The sequence below is a fragment of the Entelurus aequoreus genome, linkage group LG03, assembly GCF_033978785.1.
Source record: "Entelurus aequoreus isolate RoL-2023_Sb linkage group LG03, RoL_Eaeq_v1.1, whole genome shotgun sequence".
Lineage (NCBI taxonomy): Eukaryota > Metazoa > Chordata > Actinopteri > Syngnathiformes > Syngnathidae > Entelurus > Entelurus aequoreus.
In genome coordinates this window covers 18816022-18837723 of record NC_084733.1, presented here as the reverse complement: position 1 = coordinate 18837723, position 21702 = coordinate 18816022, and the positions used below count along the sequence as shown (strand labels likewise).

The following is a 21702-nucleotide window of genomic DNA, read 5'->3' as shown; positions in this document are numbered from 1 at the left end:
CGAAGGGGAGACAACGAGAATGCGGGCTCCCATGGACGAGGGAGTACTACGGAAAACAGCGAATGCATTTGGACTGGCAAAGCAGAATTTAAGTTATTGTCCGCGATATATGTCGAGCGATTACTCAACGTCTAGTTTTGTACTCCATAATTATTGTGAAGCCATGAAGTGGTTACGGCCGTCAACTACGACCACCAATTTCAGCCTACAAGCACAGTGTCCTGACCAGATATCTAGATCCCTAGATTGATTGTTGTAAAATGTTATTTATCACATTGCTTACTTTCCCACGACCATTAAAGATATGATTCATGTATGATGGCTCAGGTGTGATTCACTACAATAGTCTAACAGCTGTTGATGGTGAGGCAAGCAAGGTTTACTGTTAAAAGAAATATGGCAATAGTCTACATTGAAACACAGGGTAAGGATACACTTCCAGGTCAGAGGTAACTATGACGCACGCATTCTTTTTCGCGGATGCGTTCTAGGTCGCGTTGCGCCGGCGGACGGAGGGGGAGGAGGTCTTAAACGGTGGCATTGTGTGTGTGTGGACAAGGCTAAGATTAGGTGGGATTTACCCTGGATAACCTTAGTGTAGAAGGGGCCTAAGTAAGTACCGGTATTCAGTGAAAAAAATCTACTTAAGTACATGCATGACTGGTGAGTAACTTATTAATTTAGAAGCTATTTTTTAATGGTACTTACACACACTAATTACAGTTGGAGTGTGCGTCTATGTGCGTGTCTGCATGAGACAGATGGATGGACAACACGTATCACAAAAGATGCACATTTTGCAGTCAGTTACAACGTTATAACAAGGCTAATATTAGCATATGTGCAGCTAAAATATATATAAAAAAACATCTACAACTTACTGCGACATGTTTACCCCTGTTGTCTGAAATGTGAACATTTCCATTGACACAGATGACAGCGCATGATATGAATGTCATTTTTCTCAATTTGTAAGGTAAACATGAATTGAAGATAGTGTTTAATAATAATAATCAGGGTTTCCCCTAGATTTCCAAGATACCTGTGGCGGTGGGGGCGTGACTAGGGGCGTAGTAGGGGCGTATATATAATTTGCAAAATTTTTCAGTTGTTGCTGCTCATTGTAGAATGTACTTTGTTGAAAAGCTTTTTTGTAGAGATTTCTCCAATCCTTTTAGTAATTTTTTAAATTTATTTTTTAAACCACTGGTAACAAATCCAGCATATACACTACTGTTCAAAAGTTTGGGGTCACCCAAACAATTTTGTGGAATAGCCTTCATTTCTAAGAACAATAATAGACTGTCGAGTTTCAGATGAAAGTTCTCTTTTTCTGGCCATTTTGAGCGTTTAATTGACCCCACAAATGTGATGCTCCAGAAACTCAATCTGCTCAAAGGAAGGTCAGTTTTGTAGCTTCTGTAACGAGCTAAACTGTTTTCAGATGTGTGAACATGATTGCACAAGGGTTTTCTAATCATCAATTAGCCTTCTGAGCCAATGAGCAAACACATTGTACCATTAGAACACTGGAGTGATAGTTGCTGGAAATGGGCCTCTATACACCTATGTAGATATTGCACCAAAAACCAGACATTTGCAGCTGGAATAGTCATTTACCACATTAGCAATGAATAGAGTGTATTTCTTTAAAGTTAAGACTAGTTTAAAGTTATCTTCATTGAAAAGTACAGTGCTTTTCCTTAAAAAATAAGGACATTTCAATGTGACCCCAAACTTTTGAACGGTAGTGTATTTCTGGTGTTATTGTAGACTGTGCTTGTGTTTAGAGACTCTAGTTCTGTCGCTTCATGTCCCTGACCAAAGGCCAGCTGCAGAGAGCATGACGTCACACTTGCTTCGTGCAACTGCGATCCTTCCTTCCTTAAAAGTAATTGTCATCTTAAATTTTGTAAATTGCTGTCCGCGGCTATATCTTGGATACATTCAAATATGTTCCCAGCGCAGACATGATGCCTCTTCCCCAGACTACCCCGTTTAATGGCTTACGTCATCACAACATCCGGTGTCGGCAGAGCTGTTCGGGTGATCAAAGTACGTCTTTTTTCTGCTGCCAAATTTCCGGCGCATCACTAGTCAATAGTGCGAAAATGATAAACTATATATACCCATTCATACTGTAAAAACCTGCTGGTCTTAGAGTGTATGTTTGTGTGTTATGTTTATTTTTCTCATGGTCTTGAACACACGGTGTTGGCGGAGAATAAGGAGGTGTTGTTTTGTGTCTGGGAGTGAAACACGGTGGCGGTTGTGTTTGTACGGAGGAAATACTTGTTTGAATTAGGCCCGTTGTTAGCATAAGATTGGCAATAACAGCCAAAAAGAGTGTCAATACATAAAGGCTTAGTGGCCACATGCGTGGACAGCACCTTTTAGCTCTTATTTCCAAAATTGTGTACACTACTGAATTGGGGTCTTATGGCCGCTTATGTGGACACTTATACTGCCATCTGGTGGTGTCAGAAGAGTATAACATACAATGGAATTTGGAAAAAAAAGTGTAAAGAAAAGAATTAGCATGTCACTAAACATGAAGTACACGTTGGTTACTTATGGACTAAGTACATCATATCAAAAGGTGATTCTTAGTTTTTATTCTAATTAGGGTCCAATTAGCCCAAATAGCAAAGAGAAATAAAAAAAGCATGTAAACAAACAGCTTGGGCCTTAAGAGGTTAATTTGTTTTCATGTTGAAAACCCTCATTTTTTAGGAGTTGCGGCTAATGTTTTGCCGTGGTGCACCACCACAAACAAATACAATAAAGAGAAACCCTGATAATGATATGTCACTTTTTACAGTGTGTAGTGTGAGTGTGAGCATGTGACTGCCAGGCTCCGTTTAATTGGTGAAATTGAGTTAACCATCACTAGTGCTTACTTTGTGGGTTTGGTGAAACACTGTCAGGTCTTATCCAAATCCTCTTCGTGTGTGTCCACCCACATGGATTTCAAACAGACTTACGGTTTGTTGCCACTGTGTTTATCTTCTGCCACGGCGCCAAAAAAGAAACCTCCCATCTCATATCTTGGCTTTAATCACCTGCCCGTTTACTGAGTCACATTTCACAGCACCCACTCTGCCTTTTAATTAGTGGACCCCACGCTTTAGGACTGGAGGAAACCTGACCAAAAAGTGACAAAGTGAAGGCGCATGTAAGGACACAGAGGCTGTGTTATAAGACTAGATTTCTGGCTCATTAGAGCTTTTTTCTGGTGACGTGTAAAAGCAGCGTGTGTGAGGTCCAATAAACAAGATTGAAACGCGGATTGCAAGAAACAAATAGACTGCTGTTGTTGGTCGGATATGTCTGGAACCCCTGGGAGTCTCCCCCAGGAGCCTGGGGGCCCTTAAACTATGCCACGATGCTTAGACTCTGGATAAATGTCAGAAAATGCATGGTTTGCATTCGGGGTATCAAGTTTCCTTGGAGGCCCTCTTAGCCTAAAAGATGACGACATCCAAAGAAAAGAGAGTGACATTGGTATGTCAGGCAACTTTAGCTGACTTCCAAAGTCCAGTATTTCCCATTGAGAGTAATTCCAAAAGTCGCGTAATGTTGGACTTTTAGGTAAATCAAAGGAAAGATCTTAACAAAAATGGCAACGATGCCAAAATGGTTCCATGTGGCATTGCTCACAGCCACTAAAGCATGCTGACTTATGATTGCTGTGATATGCTTAATCGGATTTGGTATCTTTAGGTATGATCTTCTCAACGGACAAAAGTAAATCAATTAAACGTAGATAACCTCCTGTGAGTAAGCATCCTCTGCAGTGGATGAATTTGTTGGGGGAAAAATTAAAAAACTAATTTTGATTTTGCCTTAGCAAGAAACCGCAGCGCCACAGAGCCAATCAATGAGCTTGCGGGGTGTCTAAAGGAAAACAGGCTTTAGCTTGGGCTGCCATTTTGCTTGACTCGTCTCCCTTCAATTAGGGGTGGAACAATTCGACGACATTGTCTGCAAAACGCCAAAAGACATTTTTTAGTCGGTGACGTTGTGTTTTTTCCGAACGGAAATGAACATGGGCGAGTCAGCGCATCTTGCAGGAAGAGAACAATATCGGCGGCGATTGGCAACAACACACATGGAAAGTATGGGTGCAGTTATTGCCAGTTAATTAGACAATAACAGTGTTGACAGTAAACAGGGATGGATGCTGAATTCGGTACTTAGGTACCGACTGAAGTCCGTTGGTACTACTGGGTACCGATTTTAAATAAAATAAATATATTTTGGTACCTTTTTGTTGCAAGTGACGCCATGTCTGCACCGGCTCAAAAATTTGGCTGGGAAGCAAGCAGTCAATCACACAAAGCGGACTCATCCCAACTGCCTTGAGGTAATTTTACAATTTTACCGTGCCAACAAAGTCAAACAAAAAAAAAGGCGCTCAACTTTTTAAAATGCTCTGGCTCGATGTTGATTTATATTGGATTTACCATAGATACATGCTACCGATTAGCATTAGCGATTTTACATGGCGATTTCATTTGTCCCATTCTCTTCTGATTGCAAAGCAATTTTCCATCAGTGTGTTAGCATACTATATAATGATATTCAAATGAAAAGGACAATTGTGTAACAATATCATGTGACAATAATACATTTATATGGTTGGGGCCATGTTGAGGGGCAGCCGTAGCTGCGAAGTGGCCAATAATGAAAATTAGTTTGACACCCCTGCTTTAAAATATGAGTTTGATTTCTATAATATAGTGACATTTTGATTTACTTAATTGGTTCTTGAACAGGGTTCGTAAAACGAAAAGGTGGTATAGTGAAGCAAATTTCTCCAAAACAAAACCCCAATGTAAATATGAATAATGGGCTCCAGCCTCAACAAAAATCTATTTTTAGTGAAGGTTTGTACACCTTGAACACAATATAAAGTGCTATACAGTACCGTGCACTATATTAAACAAATATAACAAGAGGGTGATGGATCAACTATATATTTATTAAAAACAAAAACAACAAGCTGGACTGTCCTGTATGTGCTGCTTTGCCGACACACGCACACACACAAAAGTCCCTTTTGTGCCCTCACAAACGATCAGAAATCATGAAGATCCTTAACTCTAACAACCATATCACGGCACTAATAAACATTTAAAGAAGTAAACTCCATTTTCGATGTCATCGACAAAGAAGCAGCTGGCGTGAGCAGAGAGAGAAAGGAGCAGACAGAGAGGGTCGAGGGGGGGAGGGGCCGTGTGCTCTTGGAAGGACGAACGAGGGGTAGTCTTCTCCTCTGCTGTGATATAAGTCTGCTATAACATCTTTTTCCATAAAAGTCACTACAATTAAAAACTGGCTGTGGTACAAAGCAGTCTTCCTCAATCTCTTCAATACAAGCAAGCACGAAACGGCTGCCAGCGGTACGCAACATCAACGAATAAAAGGTTTGCACACAGAGACATACTTTGCTCAGTCTAAAAGATTGTAAGCCGAAAAGTTTGCAAACAGAGGGATCTGTAAATCGAGGTTCCACTGGAAAGATATGTGGTAATAAAAATGCTGAAATGTGCTCTCATTGTCTTGTTTTTCTTTTGACAGTCCCTGGAAAAGGATCACATCGCTCTGCAGAAGATGAAGAAGATGATTAAGGCCATCCACAGTTCCGGAACCAGTAAGTGTACCAGCCGTTCAAAGCTCATCGGCTCTTGGCAGGCTGCACTTTGCACTTGACATTTTGATAACTCTCAATAATAAAACCTTCATAGTAAGTACTGTAGGAATGAAAGTGTTTACGTGCATCGGTAGGCCAACCTTCAAATGGCGCAGGATTTTGTCAGCTCGAGTGCGCTGTGAGGTCAGTGAGTAATTGTTCTGTAAGTGTGTGGGTCATGTTGGCCCCTTCAGACACATGCACCAGCTCGAAGGAAGTGGGTAACATACGGTAGAATTCTTATGAACTTCCCATTCCGACCCAGAAGTGAGTCAGAGATCCTCTGTCCAGAATTTAAGCAGGCAAAAACAGTATCACGTATACAAAGATAGGGAGGGGGCCATTTATCGTAAACCCCCCCGCCTTCTCTCATTATGTTGTTTTGGGCTTCAATCACTCTCGATGTCAACACTGTATGAGTCACTGTGTGCTGATCTCACTGGGTCACATGTGCAGAAAAGAGACTCTCTCTCTGGTGCCACAAACCTCAAAGCGTACGACTCCTCTGCCAAGTAAGTGTGCTGTTTAAACAGATGAGTTGTAAAACGTATCCCTTTTGTGCACATTGTGTGATGGATTCATGCATGGAGTTTGTCAGATATATATATTTTTTTTACCTTCATTTAGCCACAACCGCTGTTTTTTTGTTTCTCCAAACCCGCATTGAAGTTGTCCTAAATGTGTTTTCTGCATGTTGTCCGTTCAAGCTGTGTCAAACAAGTCGTTTTTTCCACATTTTGCTCAACCTCAAGTGGAAACTGGAGCAGAATATATTCAATCTACTGGCATAGTTTCGCTTTTTACAGCTCGTGTGGTGTTTAGTCTGCTACAGGCGCTATTGCTGTACGCCTGGGCTATACGTTCCACTGCAACCTATTAATTTGCCCTCATAAATGCTTCACAGTATGCAAACTATAACCATAACACATTGCCAATCCAAACAGAGCATGGATTTTTGATTCTTGACCTAATATTGTGGTCAGCGAGTGAAATTTACCTCATGTTTTCATCCAAAATATGCAATGATAAAACCTGTGACGAGAACCTTTTGGAAACCTTGGCTTATATGAAGAAAAAACACAATCATAACCCCCAGGCATTTCCGAATTTAATAGTTTCCTAACCTCAAGTGGAAAACCAGGGCCTTACCCCAAATTATCCCAACTTCAGCAAAACTTTAAAACTGCCCGGACATTTTCTTTTAAACCCTGTAGCGTTCAGCTAACTTGTTTATCCCTTGGCACCATTCTTTATTGCTTTTACACAATCATGAAAATGTCAGGAGGGTAGGCCTTTTTGTTGAGGGGTTAAAGGGGGTAGACCCTTACAAATAGGTTGTGGTCCGATCATGACAAACCAATCGTAATTGAATACAGGCGAAGCAGGAAAAAAAAGAGTGGTGGAATATGCTTTAACAAGATTTGCACATCTGTGTCGGATTTAATCGACCACGGTTGTTTTGTGCTGTTTTTTATGTATGGTTTCATGCGAAGTGTGTTACTAAACAGATGGGAACAAGCAGCATTGGTTGCTACGGTAATTGATGTTAGGAAAATGTTTTTCTTTTTTGCATGATAATCACAGGAGCATTATATTAGCTCTTGTTGGTTTGATTTAAGGTGGAAGTCCATGTCCAATGTGAAGCAAACTAATCGATTCCAGGGTCAAAATGTCGCCATCAGAAAATCAGTGTTACCTTTGTTTTAAGTTAAAGGCCTACTGAAATGATTTTTTTTAATTTAAACGGGGATAGCAGATCTATTCTATGTGTCATACTTGATCATTTCGCAATATTGCCATATTTTTGCTGACAGGATTTAGTAGAGAACAACGACGATAAAGATCGCAACTTTTGGTATCTGACAAAAAAAAGCCTTGCCCCTACCGGAAGTAGCGTGACGTAGTCAGTTGAACATTTCCGCAAAGTTCCCTATTGTAAGCGACGATTCCCCCATTAATTTGAGCTAGGATGAAAGATTTGTGGATGAGGAAAGTGCAAGTGAAGGACTAGTGGGGAGTGGAAGCGATTCAGATAGGGAAGATGCTGTGAGAGGCGGGTGGGACCTGATATTCAGCTGGGAATGACTAAAACAGTAAATAAACACAAGACATATATATACTATATTAGCCACAACACAACCAGGCTAATATATTTAATATGCCACAACTTAATCCCGCATAACAAACATCTAGGTGTTTGTTATGCTAGCTCCTAGCTCCCGTCCATATAACCCACCAATACAATTCAAACACCTGCACAGCACACACAATTCAAACACCTGCACAACACACACAATCACTCAGCCCAAAGGACCGTTCACCTAACCCAAGGTTCATAAAGCTTATATATTTACCCAAAGTTACGTACGTGACACGCACGTACGGGCAAGCGATCAAATGTTTGGAAGCGCAGCTGCGCACCGACAACTTTCTTCTTTGCTTGCTCAGCTTCTTTCTCCATAATGCAATGAACAAATTGCAACAGATTCACCAACATAGATGTCCAGAATACTGTGGAATTATGAAATGAAAACAGAGCTATTTTGTATTGGCTTCAATGGGCTACCGATACTCCTGTTTCACTGGCTACGTCACGCGCATACCTCATCATCCAAAGGTGTTTCCAACCGGAAGTTTAGCGGGAAATTTAAAATTGTACTTTATAAGTTAACCCGGCCGTATTGGCATGTGTTGCAATGTTAAGATTTCATCATTGATATATAAACTATCAGACTGCGTGGTCGGTAGTGGTTTTCAGTAGGCCTTTAACATTCCTTTACTGTCATAAAAGCCTAAAACAGGTATAACACTATATAACCAAGCCATATTCACACAAAGACTGATATTTTAAATATGCATATTTTTTCATGCGTTTTGGCCTTTTGTCCACATCCAATGCAGGTTTTTGTTCTTAAAAACACAGCTCGAAGGAGTAGAGAGTTTCAAAAACTCTGGGTTTAATTAGGGCTGGGCGATATTGCCGAAAAAGTATATCTCGATATATTTTTACTTAAACTCGATATTCGATATATATCTCGATATATTTTCCCGTGAAAGTATACATATAAAGATATTCATTTTTGAGTGAGATTCACTGAAATTTAAGTGATTGACAACTGTACTGTAAACAGTCAGTGGCACTTTTATTAACCCAGTTAGTCAAGATGGGTATTAACAGCACAGAAAATAAACTGTTTAAGTAGCACAGAATTACATAAAATTATCTATCCATGATCTTCCTCCCTTCGGCATACATTTTCGGCAGCATTTCTCGTGCGAAATATGCCGGGGTTGGCAACTCGAGAACAGTTTTGATTTGTGCTTACATGGTAAACAACTCAAATGAATGTTTAATCCAGACGCATACATTTGTCCAAATGTGGCCAAGTAGACGCATTGTGGGTTTGCTGGGTGTCGTCTACATCGCTAAAAGAAAAATCTAAAGAAGATAATCCCCCTGCCATCTTCCACTAGTTTTTTTAATAAATAAATCGCCCGCTTGAATATTCCCTCTTCTCTTCTACGACTCGTCGTCGTTATTTGGGATGTCTGTTGTGATTTCCCTTCCTAGTTCCATGACCCGCCCTATCTTGACTCTGATTGGCCTAATCTCAACCAATTGTAACTCATCATAGTAAACAACCAACCAATCATGGATGTTCTTATACGTGCAAGTAGGGCTGGGCGATATGGCCTTTTATTAATATCTCAATATTTTTAGGCCATGTCAAGATACATGATATATATCTCGATATTTTGCCTTAGCCTTGAATTAACACTTGATGCATATAATCACAGCAGTATAATGATTATATGTGTCTACATTAAAACATTCTTGTTCATACTGCATTAATATATGCTCATTTTAAACATTCATGCAGAGAGGGAAATCACAACTAAGTCAATTTACCAAAACTGTATTTATTAAACAGTTATTAAGCAGTGGCACAAACATTCATGTCATTTCCAAAACAGAAAGTGCAAGATTGTCAGAGACATTTTTAAAACAAGCTATTAGTGCACTTTTGTGCATGATGTCACTATGATGACATATCAAAACAACACTAAATTAAAGGCCTACTGAAACCCACTACTACCGACCACGCAGTCTGATAGTTTATATATCAATGATGAAATCTTAACATTATAACACATGCCAATACGGCCGGGTTAACTTATAAAGTGACATTTTAAATTTGCCGCTAAACTTCCGGTTCGAAACGCCTCTGAGGATGACGTATGCGTGTGACGTAGCCCGGCGAACACGGGTATGCCTTCCACATTGAAGCCGATACGAAAAAGCTCTGTTTTCATTTCATAATTCCACAGTATTCTGGACATCTGTGTTCGTGAATCTGTTTCAATCATGTTCATTGCATTATGGAGAAGGAAGCCAAGCAAGCAAAGAAGAAAGTTGTCGGTGCGAAATGGACGTATTTTTCGAACGTAGTCAGCCACAACAGTACACAGCCGGCGCTTCTTTGTTTACATTCCCGAAAGATGCAGTCAAGATGGAAGAACTCTGATAACAGAGACTCTAACCAGGAGGACTTTTGATTTGGATACACAGACGCCTGTAGGGAACTGGGACAACACAGACTCTTACCAGGATTACTTTGATTTGGATGACAAAGACGCAGACGTGCTACTGTGAGTATGCAGCTTTGGCTTTTTTTTGCGTATGTACGTAACTTTTTTAAAATATATAAGCTTTATGAACCTTGGGTTAGGTGAACGGTCTTTTGGGCTGAGTGATTGTGTGTGTTGATCATGTGTTTGAATTGTATTGGCGTGTTCTATGGAGCTAGGAGCTAGCAGAGGAGCTAGGAGCTAGCATAACACGTACCGTACCGTACGTGCGCGTCACGTACGTAACTTTTTAAAAATATATAAGCTTTATGAACCTTGGGTTAGGTGAACGGTCTTTTGGGCTGAGTGATTGTGTGTGTTGATCAGGTGTTTGAATTGTATTGGCGTGTTCTATGGAGCTAGGAGCTAGCAGAGGAGCTAGGAGCTAGCATAACAAACACGCAGGTGTTATTATGCAGGATTAATTTGTGGCATATTAAATATAAGCCTGGTTGTGTTGTGGCTAATAGAGTATATATATGTCTTGTGTTTATTTACTGTTGTAGTCATTCCCAGCTGAATATCAGGTACCGTGAGTATGCAGCCTTGGCTGCTAAACATTCGATAACTTGACCGTATGTGCGCGTCACGTACGTAACTTTTTAAAAATATATAAGCTTTATGAACCTTGGGTTAGGTAAACGGTCTTTTGGGCTGAGTGATTGTGTGTGTTGATCAGGTGTTTGAATTGTATTGGCGTGTTCTATGGAGCTAGGAGCTAGCAGAGGAGCTAGGAGCTAGCATAACAAACACGCAGGTGTTTTTATGCAGGATTAATTTGTGGCATATTAAATATAAGCCTGGTTGTGTTGTGGCTAATAGAGTATATATATGTCTTGTGTTTATTTACTGTTGTAGTCATTCCCAGCTGAATATCAGGTCACCCCCGGCTCTCACAGCATCTTCCCTATCTGAATAGCTTCAACTCCCCACTAGTCCTTCACTTGCACTTTACTCATCCACAAATCTTTCATCCTCGCTCAAATTAATGGGGAAATTGTCGCTTTCTCGGTCCGAATTTCTCTCACTTCATGCGGCCATCATTGTAAACAATAGGGAACTTTGCGTATATGTTCAACTGACTACGTCACGCTACTTCCGGTAGGTGCAAGCCTTTTTTTTATCAGATACCAAAAGTTGCAATCTTTATCGTCGTTGTTCTATACTAAATCCTTTCAGCAAAAATATGGCTATATCGCGAAATGATCAAGTATGACACATAGAATAGATCTGCTATCCCCGTTTAAATAAAAAAAATTCATTTCAGTAGGCCTTTAAAGTGTACTTGTAGTGGCGTTACAGAACGCCACTACAATAGTTTAAAACAAATAAAGTGCACTTTTGTGCATGATGTCACATAATATATTTCAATAACTGTCAAATAAAAATGAGCTGCATAATAGAAAATCAAATAGTGTATGTGCTTCGCTATGTGGTAGGTTACTGCGGACGTTATCTCCTTCTGTTGTTGACTTTTTTTTTTTCATACGATGTTGATGTGGAAATGGTTGCTTGGGCATTTTGTTGGTGTGGCACCGAACGGAGATGTTGACATGCGGAGTTTCAAGCACTCCTCATTCTCTAGTGGGTGACTTTTCAAATGATGGTACATTAGTAGAGCTGCTACTTTTTGTAGCAACGCTTTTGCCGCATACTTGACATATTACGGTTGTCTGTTCGACATGTTCCCACTTGAAGCCAAACCACCGCCAGACGATGGACCCCGTGCTGTTTTTCTTGGGAATGAATTCTTCCTTCATTTGTTACCAGATTGGCACCTTCTCTCTCTCGTATTACCACTCGCACCTCTCCGCTAGCATCACAGCTAACGTTACCCAAGCTGCTACCTCTCTGCTCCGCGAGGGCGTATGACGTTGCTCATGTGACAGTATGTGACGTACAGTGTTTCCCATAAACTGCCAAGATACCTGTGGCGGTGGGGGCGTGGCTATGGGCGTGGTCACCATGACATCATCGAGTAATTTGCATAATTTACTACAATGATATGATTTCCTCTAAAAAGGCTCAAAAAATGTATACTTACTAATTGATAATAACAGTTTTGTTTTAAACGTCCATCCATCCATGCATCCATCCATTTTACAATATAATTACAAAACTTTATGTACATATTTATATACAGATTTGAACAATAAGTTATTCACTGAAATATATTTATTAATTGTGGTTCTTACAAAAAATATATCTTATAAAATATAAAAGCTAAAATGTCTCTTAAAGCTCTGCCCCTTTAATTAGTGCGAACTAAATAATTTAACTTTAGCCTACTACTACAACCATATTATTTACCAGCAACATAAAGTGAAACAGAGGCAGAGGTGTCATGCCACAGTCAGTAACAAATAAACAGAAAACAGTAGTGGTCAAATACAAATAAGGCAACAAGAGAAGTATCCTACACTTCTCTTTTGTAAAGTAAATCTGAACAGCCTATATGGGCATCTACATCAACTATATGATTTGCCTGAGAAGCTGGACAGGACAAAAAAAAAAAAAAAAATTATTTTTTTATTTTTATTTGTGGCGGACGTAATTCTTTCGTGGCGGGCCGCCACAAATAAATGAATGTGTGGGAAACACTGACGTATGTAAGAAGGTGCGCTTGTTTTATGTTTCTGTGAGAAGGAGAGACGAGAGAGTGAGAAACGCCTGTAGTGTAATGCCCGCAGCTAAAAGCAATTGCGTGAGAACGTGTACTTGAATATCACGATATAGTCATTTTTGTATATCGCACAGAGACAAACCCGCGATATATCGAGTATATTCGATATATCGCCCAGCCCTAATTTGAACAGTGTTATGTTATGTACAAGGTTTTGATTGTAATATGTTGTGTAAAGGAAATTTCACATTCTATGAAGCTCAAGATCAGAGCCTGATGTCTTCTGGTTTTACTACATCTTTTAGTTTTTAGGGTTAGGCGAAATAAGTGCTCAACTTCAGCCAAAACCCTTTCGGACTGTAAAAGTGTCAATTTATGAATGTAAAACTGTTTGTTGACCACTGCCCGAAAAAATAAACTAAACTAATTACATTTCCATATCTATGGTTATCACATACAGTATTTCTTCCTTGCCATCATTGGTACCCTTCTGTGGTAGTGTCCTCAAAAAAACAACAACAAGCCAAACACACTAGGGGAGTTAATTCTTGAGATCTGTGGTTCTCAAACTTTTTCACCAAGGACCACCTCAGAAAAAACTTGGCTCTCCAAGTACTACCATAAAGACCAACATTAAAATACAGTAGAATAGTTGGCCTAACTTTCATTAAAAACAAGGCAGAGGTTTTATTTAACAAGTATGTATGAGACTGTAACATTACATACAATTTGAACAGTTTTATTATAGGAAAATAACACATTGTACTTTAATCAAGGGATTCTTTGGCGTACCACTAAATGGAGCCCATGCACCACTAGTGGTTCATGTACCATAGTTTGAGAATCCCTGTTTTACATGCTCACAAGGTTTTGCTGACATTTGAATTGTTGTTTGAACTCTTAATTGTACCACTTTAGCACTCACTTTAATTGACGAAATACTGAAGAGTGACCTTTTAAGTCTTTATAAACTGGATTGTGTTTGGCAGCGGCACAACTAATCTATCCCACATGCTCTCTTCCAGCCCATGTGGAAGCCAATGAGCAGTACATCGAGGTGCTGGAGAACTTGGGGAACAGCCACCAAAGCCAGGACAACAACGAGGTCTCCACAGGCTTCCTCAACCTGGCCGTGTTCACCAGAGAGGTCACGGCCCTCCTCAAGAATCTGGTGAGGAAAGTGGAGAAGGGTAGACAATTCAAACCATACACAGGAGGGAGGACTTTAATTTGAAGCCAGTCGAGGTTACGTTGACATTTCTGTAAAAAAAAACTGTGTTTTTATTAGAGCTACAGGTAGTAGGACACCATAGCCTGCACAATTAACATATTCATTAATTTGTGTTTACTTCAATAGAGTGTGTGTGGGCAAATGCACGCTTGCAAAACCTTCAGGAATGCCTCAAATTGATAGTTTCTATGGCGGTGATAATTAAGACCAGACTTTCATGAGTGATTCAACTACTCACACACACACTCATGAGCACACACACTTTCTCTGGTCCTAATGTGTGTCAATCATCGCCTCACAGGGGAATGAAGGGGGATCGGTGCCATTTAATTGGTTTAGGTCTCTTAAAGGTCTCTTTAGGTCTCTAAATAAAAATTACATTTCTGTCTTTTTTACCTTTTACATCTGATAATTTACATTTAAACTGCTCAGAATGGGTAGTGGCCGACGTTTTGTACAAGGTCCCTTCCTATGCAATGGATGACTCATTTGTGTAACAGAACTGAAAGTAACAATTTTTAGCAGATAATTAAAAAGTACTGTACATTAGTGATTTAATTTTTTATTTTTTTAAAAATAAACAACATTTAAAAAAGGTAAATAACAGGACTGTGTCACTGTCCTTCCTATGACCAACATAGGTCCTGAATGATGCAACTTCCTGTTGACAATGTGGCTTGTGGAATATTAAAACAATTTTCAGAGGGGGGTAATTTTTGAGAGTAACAGGACTGAGTATTTATTTATTTATTTATTTATGAAAAAAATAAAAATAAAAATATATATATATATATATATTTTTTTTTTTTAATTTCACCCCCCCAAATTTTTCAAGCGTTGACCGGTCCGCAGCTACAAAAAGGTTAGGGACCACTGGTCTAAGGCACTGCATTATTACTTATTTTGTGCTTTTTTTCCTTATGAGTGTGACCTCGGATGAACCTCGGTTCAGTTTACACTTCACCACACGCGCACACACTCACTCAGACGCACAAAGTTTGAAACCTCAACTACTTCCCTGTGCTCTGGCTTGTTCCAGGTGCAGAACCTCAACAACATCATGGCGTTCCCTTTGGAAAATGTGCTGAAATTAGAGCTGCGCGACAGCAGACTGGTGAGTGAAGAGTTGATTGCAGACACCTGTGAAAGCTCTTATTTAAAACAACTACAGCATATAACAAGCACAAACATTAAACATTTCTTACTTAAAAAAATTGCTCAGTGGACAGGATTATCCAGGATTTTATTACCTAAAAGTATTGAAAACAAAATGCAACTTGAAATGATGCTCTGTGAGATGTTTTTTAATATATATATATATTTTTTTTAATTGGATGGTAAGCTGCCAAATACACACTTTGGATAAGAAAATAAATACAAATTCATAAATTTTCAGTGTGTGGAGTTACACCATAAGAATAATAGTAATGTTAATAATGCCATTTTTATTTGTAGTAGTAGTAATGTGGTCTTATATTGTAGTTGTGGTATCAGTATTATTATATAGAATAAAATATGTATATATATATATGTAAAACACTTTACGTGACAAGCGATTTTGCGTATTTGTACCAAAATTATTCATGTTGTAATTATCTGAACTTCTAATTAAAATTTTACATTTATAGGAAAATGTCTGCTCCCTGTAGCATAACAATTGTAGACAGGATTTTACACACAAACAAAACTGATATAAAATATCATAACCTTCTAAGTTAAGGTAATAATTTAGAAAAAAAAAAAATTCAATTAAACCATCAAAAAAGGTTTGTTTATGTAGATTAATTGTCTTAAAGCGATGCCTCTTATAATAATAAAACATCTGCTAGACTGTAATTCCCCCCATCAGAGCCTATTATTTATACAGTGGATGAGATATGAGTGTTTATACAGATGAATGAACAAATAAAGCAAACATTGTTCCACGCAAATACATCCTGCGTTCTGTTTGACTGTTTGAGTCACCATGGCGTCAGACGAGCAATAGTGAGCTAATGCATGTGTCAGCTACTGTCTTTGTGCTGTATTAAGGTGCTGTATTAAAACACAGCACATTTCAAAGCTGTGCATCAATGCTTTTGTGTTGTGAGAAGCCGGTTAAGCCAGATTGCGCACTAGTTGGTGGTTAAAGCACAACCTGAATGACACTGTGTAAAACCGGAAAATAATGTCAGATTGGAGATTTTCTTGTACTTCTAACTTAATATTTACATTTGTTGATTACTTAGACGCAAGTCAGTTGAAATTAAATCCAATGGAAAGTCATGGAAAAAGTTCCAGAGTCGAGCTATGGCCATTATACTACCTCTATTAGCTGTCTGTATTGGGAACGGTTTAAGTAACATTTTGAAATGTTTCAAATTGTCAAACAAGTCAATGATGACATGTACTCTATGTAAACACTGAAGAACGAGTGGCACGAAAAGGCCCCAAAAAAGCCAAACGCGTGAATGAATCCTTTTGATGCTCACTAAACTGAGGTCTCGCGTGAAGTCATTCACGGATCACTGGATCAAATGCTAAAGTTTTGTGCGATTTCAGAAACGTATAGATTTTTTCAAAATTTGAATTCTATGAATTTGGTTATTGTCTGATTTAGCTAAGATAAGATGCTAAAGTCGCTATAAAAGGCAGGGTTTTTTTCTTTCCGAGCTTGGGGTTAGCGTAAAACTGCACGTAAGAAAAGGCAAATAATAAAGAACAAGCTCTTTTGTAACTTGTAATTGTTGAATTTTTTTATGTCGTAAATTTGAACAGTTGCGAGATGGGATCAATAGAATTCCACTCAAGTCCTCTAGGTGGCAAAAGTGTGTATCACATGAATCTGTATCAAAATTATTTTCAGGAGATTTTGCATAATTTGATCTAATGTTTATTGCTAAGCTAGGAAGCTAAAGTCGCTGTAATGGTCAGAGCTATTTCTTTCCTATCTTAGCGGCTAGGGTAAAACAGTACATAGGAAAAACCGAAGACGAAACGATAAACTATTTTTTGCTCTTTTCATGCTTGTTGTTGAAAATTATATTACTAATATTGTATTCAAATCCTGTTGTGTGTATTACATCATGAATCTGTACCTTGTATGTAGTTTTTGCGTAATGTTAGCTAACATTTGTTGCTAAAGTTGTTGTAATCGGTAGAGATTTTACTTTCCTAGCTTAGCGGCTAGCGTAAAACTGTAACTATAACTTCCGTCTGCTCCAACGTTTCACCTGGCTCAAAGTGGGCTGGCTCAGGGTGGAGGACAGAGTAAAACAACTTGCACTGAGCCTAGTCTAGATTTGTTACATTTTGTCAAATTCGTTACACCTCCCTGATACCGAAGTACTTGTCAAACTACTTCCATAATGTAAATGACCGCCATAACCACAACACCAGAGGGAGCTCCACAAACTACGTTAAACCCAGATTCCGATCTATCAAAGGTCTTAACTCATTCTCCTTCTATGCCACATCAATATGGAATGCACTCCCAACAGGTGTAAAAGAAAGTGCATCTCTTCCCTCCTTCAAAACCGTACTAAAAGAACACCTCCAGGCAACTACAACACTAGACTAACAAACACCCTCCCCCCACCACATCCCACCTCCCCGGATTGTAATTAATCAAATGTAAATAATCAAATGTATATACTTGTTCTTATGCTTTCTGAGCTCACTATGTTCACTGCTCGCTGTACATATCCTACCAAGTCAGACCTACACTGTTTCAATGTCCATTTCTCAGATGATATAATTGTTGATGACTAAAGTGCTGATATCAACCAAACTTAAAATGACCAAAATATGGTAAATATTGACCATATTATATATTTTTATAAACGTGTATGTTATTATATTATATATAAACCTGCAGTGTGTATATAAAACGTTGACGGAGGGTTTTGAAGTTGTTTTAGAGTGCTTTGAAGACTGCAATTGTGACTCCCATTAGCTGCATTTTGCAAGCGTTTTTTTGTCATCTTTAAAATCCTAAAGAATCCTGTTCTTGTCTCATAATGATTGTGAATGATAGGCAAAACTCCAAAGAAAGTGCAGTTCCCCTTTTAATGTTGTACATTTTAACATTTGCAAGATGTACTCAATACTATTCCACTCCAGGCTTGGTGATGATGATAGTGTGCAATGCAATATGAATCTGCACAGAAAGCCACTACATACAGAATTTGCCCAATTTTAGCTAACAAATACAACAAATGAAACTGTTTCCAGCGAAAAAATATAAAACTATATTGGAAAATACTGCTTGGGTCTGACCTTGCACCCCTGTGTTTTAATTAATGTTGTGCTTTTTTAATGTGTTTCCTCAGGAGCTGAAGAAACAGATGGAGAGGAGTTGGAAGGAGTATGACCTAAAAATGTAATCAAACCTCTAACCTCATTTCCTTAACATTTAACTTTATTGTTTAGTATCTCCAATGATTAAATTAATGCCAATACAAATATTTAGAGCAAAGCTGGAAAAGGAGCGCAAGGAGAAAAACAGGCAGCTGATCAGGACAGAGGGATCAGACGGAGGCGAGGACATGGAAAGGGAGAGGAGGACCTTTCAGCTGCAGATGTGCGAGGTGAGACCAAACGCTGCGCTAATGCACACCTTGCACATAACTGAGCTAGCCCATATGGGTGGTCTTCCTTCGAAAGACTTCCAACTGTGACCGCATACTGTAATCCCTCATGATCAGTTTAATGGGAAGAAGATGTTGAGGCGGGGTTCCAGTTGGCTGCGTCCTGCACGATTGTCAAAAAGTTGGAGTCATTGATTCAAAAAAGCTTGTTTTATGACTCAGAATTTGAGGGAGTTGTTGCACAATGCATAACTAAACACTCAGCTGATATATGTTATGTTAGGATACAAACAATAATTTGTTACCTTTTATATTTCTTAATATATTTGCATTGGATTGGTTTTAGCATCTTTTTGCTTTTTTAGTGCCTGACCCTTGTTAGAAAAAGTGTGGACACCCTTGATTTAAATGATAGGAACATTCCCAGTGGGATGTATTGTAGTGTCCATCCCTTTTCTACCGCTTGTCCCTTTTGGGGTCTCGGGGGGTGCTGGAGCCTATCTCAGCTGCATTCGGGGTACACCCTGGACAAGTTGCCACCTCATCGCAGGGCCAACACAAATAGACAGACAACATTCACACTCACATTCACACACTAGGACCAATTTAGTGTTGCCAATCAACCTATCCCCAGGTGCCTGTCTTTGGAGGTGGGAGGAAGCCGGACTACCCGGAGGGAAGCCCCGCAGTCACGGGGAGAACAATATACTGTGTATATATACACAGTATATTGTAGTGTTCTACAACCAAATGCTCCTGTGTCTACATGTGCCACATGTGGGGGTATATATGATTTAACATATTTAGTTTGTTGTATTTTGTTTCCATGTTCTCAGTACCTTTTAAAGATCCAAGAGTTGAAGGTCCGTCAAGGCCCAGATCTCATCCAGAGCCTCATCAAGTTCTTCCAGGCCCAGCTGAGGTCCGTGTAAACCTTTTTGTGTTTTGCCTTAGCACTTTCCATTTCTTTTCTGAGTGTCAAATGAATGTTTCTTTTGGCATGGGAAAGTGGCATTTCTTGCACAGCTAACCATGCCAACTGGAACCATACCCGTATGTTTTTTTTTAAGTGAGCTGTTCCAGCATGTGATGTTGTTTGGAATGAAGTGACACCGTGATTCACTCTTCACCCCCCCCCCCCTCTCTCTTCCTCCTCCTGCCCTCAGCTTCTTTCAGGACGGGCTAAAAGCTGCAGAGAATCTCGCTCCCTTTGTGGAGAAGCTTGCCTCGTCTGTTCACACGGTAACAAACAGTTGCTTTGTGCATGTTTTTATATTCACCACACCTTTGGACACGTTTCAAAGATTATATTACAAAACCAAAAACCTGTGAAATTTGCACGACGTGTAAATCGTAAATAAAAACAGAATACAATGATTTGCAAATCATTTTCAACCTATATTCAATTGAATAGACTGCAAAGACAAGATACTTAACGTTCGCACTGGAAAACTTTGGTATTTTTTGCAAATGTTAGCTCATTTGGAATTTGATGCCTGCAACATGTTTCAAAAAAGCTGGCACAAGTGGCAAAAAAGACTGAAAAAGTTGAGGAATGCTCATCAAACACTTTTTTGGAACATCCCACAGGTGAACAGGCTAATTGGGAACAGGTGGGTGCCATGCTTGGGTATTAAAGCAGCTTCCATAAAATGCTCTGTCATTCACAAACAAGGATGGGGCGAGGGTCACCACTTTGTGAACAAATGCGTGAGAAAATTGTCGAACAGTTTAAGAACAACTTTTCTCAACGAGCTATTGCCAGGAATTTAGGGATTTCACCATCTAAGGTCTCTAATATCATCAAAAGGTTCAGCGAATCTGGAGAAATCACTGCACTGATTATATTACGGACCTTCGATCCCTCAGGCAGTACTGCATCAAAAAGCGACATCAGTGTGTAAAGAATATCACCACGTGGGCTCAGGAACACTTCAGAAAACCAGTGTCAGTAACTACAGTCGGTTGCTACATCTGTAAGTGCTAGTTAAAATTCTACTATGCAAAGCGAAAGCCATTTATTAACAACTCATCTAAGATCGACTGAAGCAAAGTGGAAAAGTGTTCTGTGGTCTGACGAGTCCACATTTCAAATTGTTTTTGGAAACTGTGGACGTTGTGTCCTCCAGTTCAAAGAGGAAAATAACTATACGGATTGTTATAGATGGAAAGTTCAAAAGCCAGCATCTGTGATGGTATGGGGGTGTATTAGTGCCCAAGGCATGGGTAACTTACACATCTGTGAAGGCACCATTGATGCTGAAAGGTACATACAGGTTTTGTAGCAACATATGTTGCCATCCAAACAACGTTATCATTATTTGAGCAAGACAATACCAAGCCACGTGTTACAACAGCGTGGCTTCGTAGTAAAAGAGTGCGTGTACTAGACTGGCCTGCCTGTAGTCCAGACCTGTCTCCCATTGAAAATGTGTGGTGCATTATGAATCTTAAAATACCACAACGGAGACCCCGGACTGTTGAACAACTTAAGCTACACATCAAGCAAGAATGGGAAATAATTCTACCTGAAAAGCTTCAAAAATTGGTCTCCTTAGTTCCCAAACATTTACTGAGTGTTGTTAAAAGGAAAGGCCATGTAACACAGTGGTAAAAATGCCCCTGTGCCAACCTTTTTTGCAACGTGTTCAAATTCTAAGTTAATTATTTGCAAAAAAAAAAAGATCAGTTCGAACATTATCTTGTCTTTGCAGTCTATTCAATTGAATATAAGTTGAAAAGGATTTGCAAGTCATTGTATTGTGTTTTTATTTACGAATTACACAAAGTGCCAACTTCACTGGTTTTGGGTTTTGTACATTCAGGGCTGTCAGTGTTAGTGGTATAATGCGAATTAATCATTATTCATCTAAATAATTTTTTTAACACAATTAACCCCTCATGATTACCGGTACTTAAAATTGTTCAGTCATTCTATCAGGTATAAAAAGTGGGG

At 39.2% G+C, this 21702-nt stretch overlaps 1 protein-coding gene across 1 annotated transcript in view; it reads left to right on the top strand.

The window, feature by feature from the left end:
- Positions 1-21702, top strand: part of LOC133646252 (arf-GAP with SH3 domain, ANK repeat and PH domain-containing protein 3-like) — a 61343-nt gene that overhangs the window by 10086 nt on the left and 29555 nt on the right. Inside the window, exons 2-8 of the mRNA XM_062041423.1 lie at positions 5584-5656; positions 13973-14118; positions 15218-15292; positions 18489-18538; positions 18629-18746; positions 19583-19668; positions 19913-19988. Of these exons, the coding sequence (XP_061897407.1) occupies positions 5584-5656; positions 13973-14118; positions 15218-15292; positions 18489-18538; positions 18629-18746; positions 19583-19668; positions 19913-19988 (624 nt within the window). The remainder of the gene's footprint in view (positions 1-5583; positions 5657-13972; positions 14119-15217; positions 15293-18488; positions 18539-18628; positions 18747-19582; positions 19669-19912; positions 19989-21702) is intronic.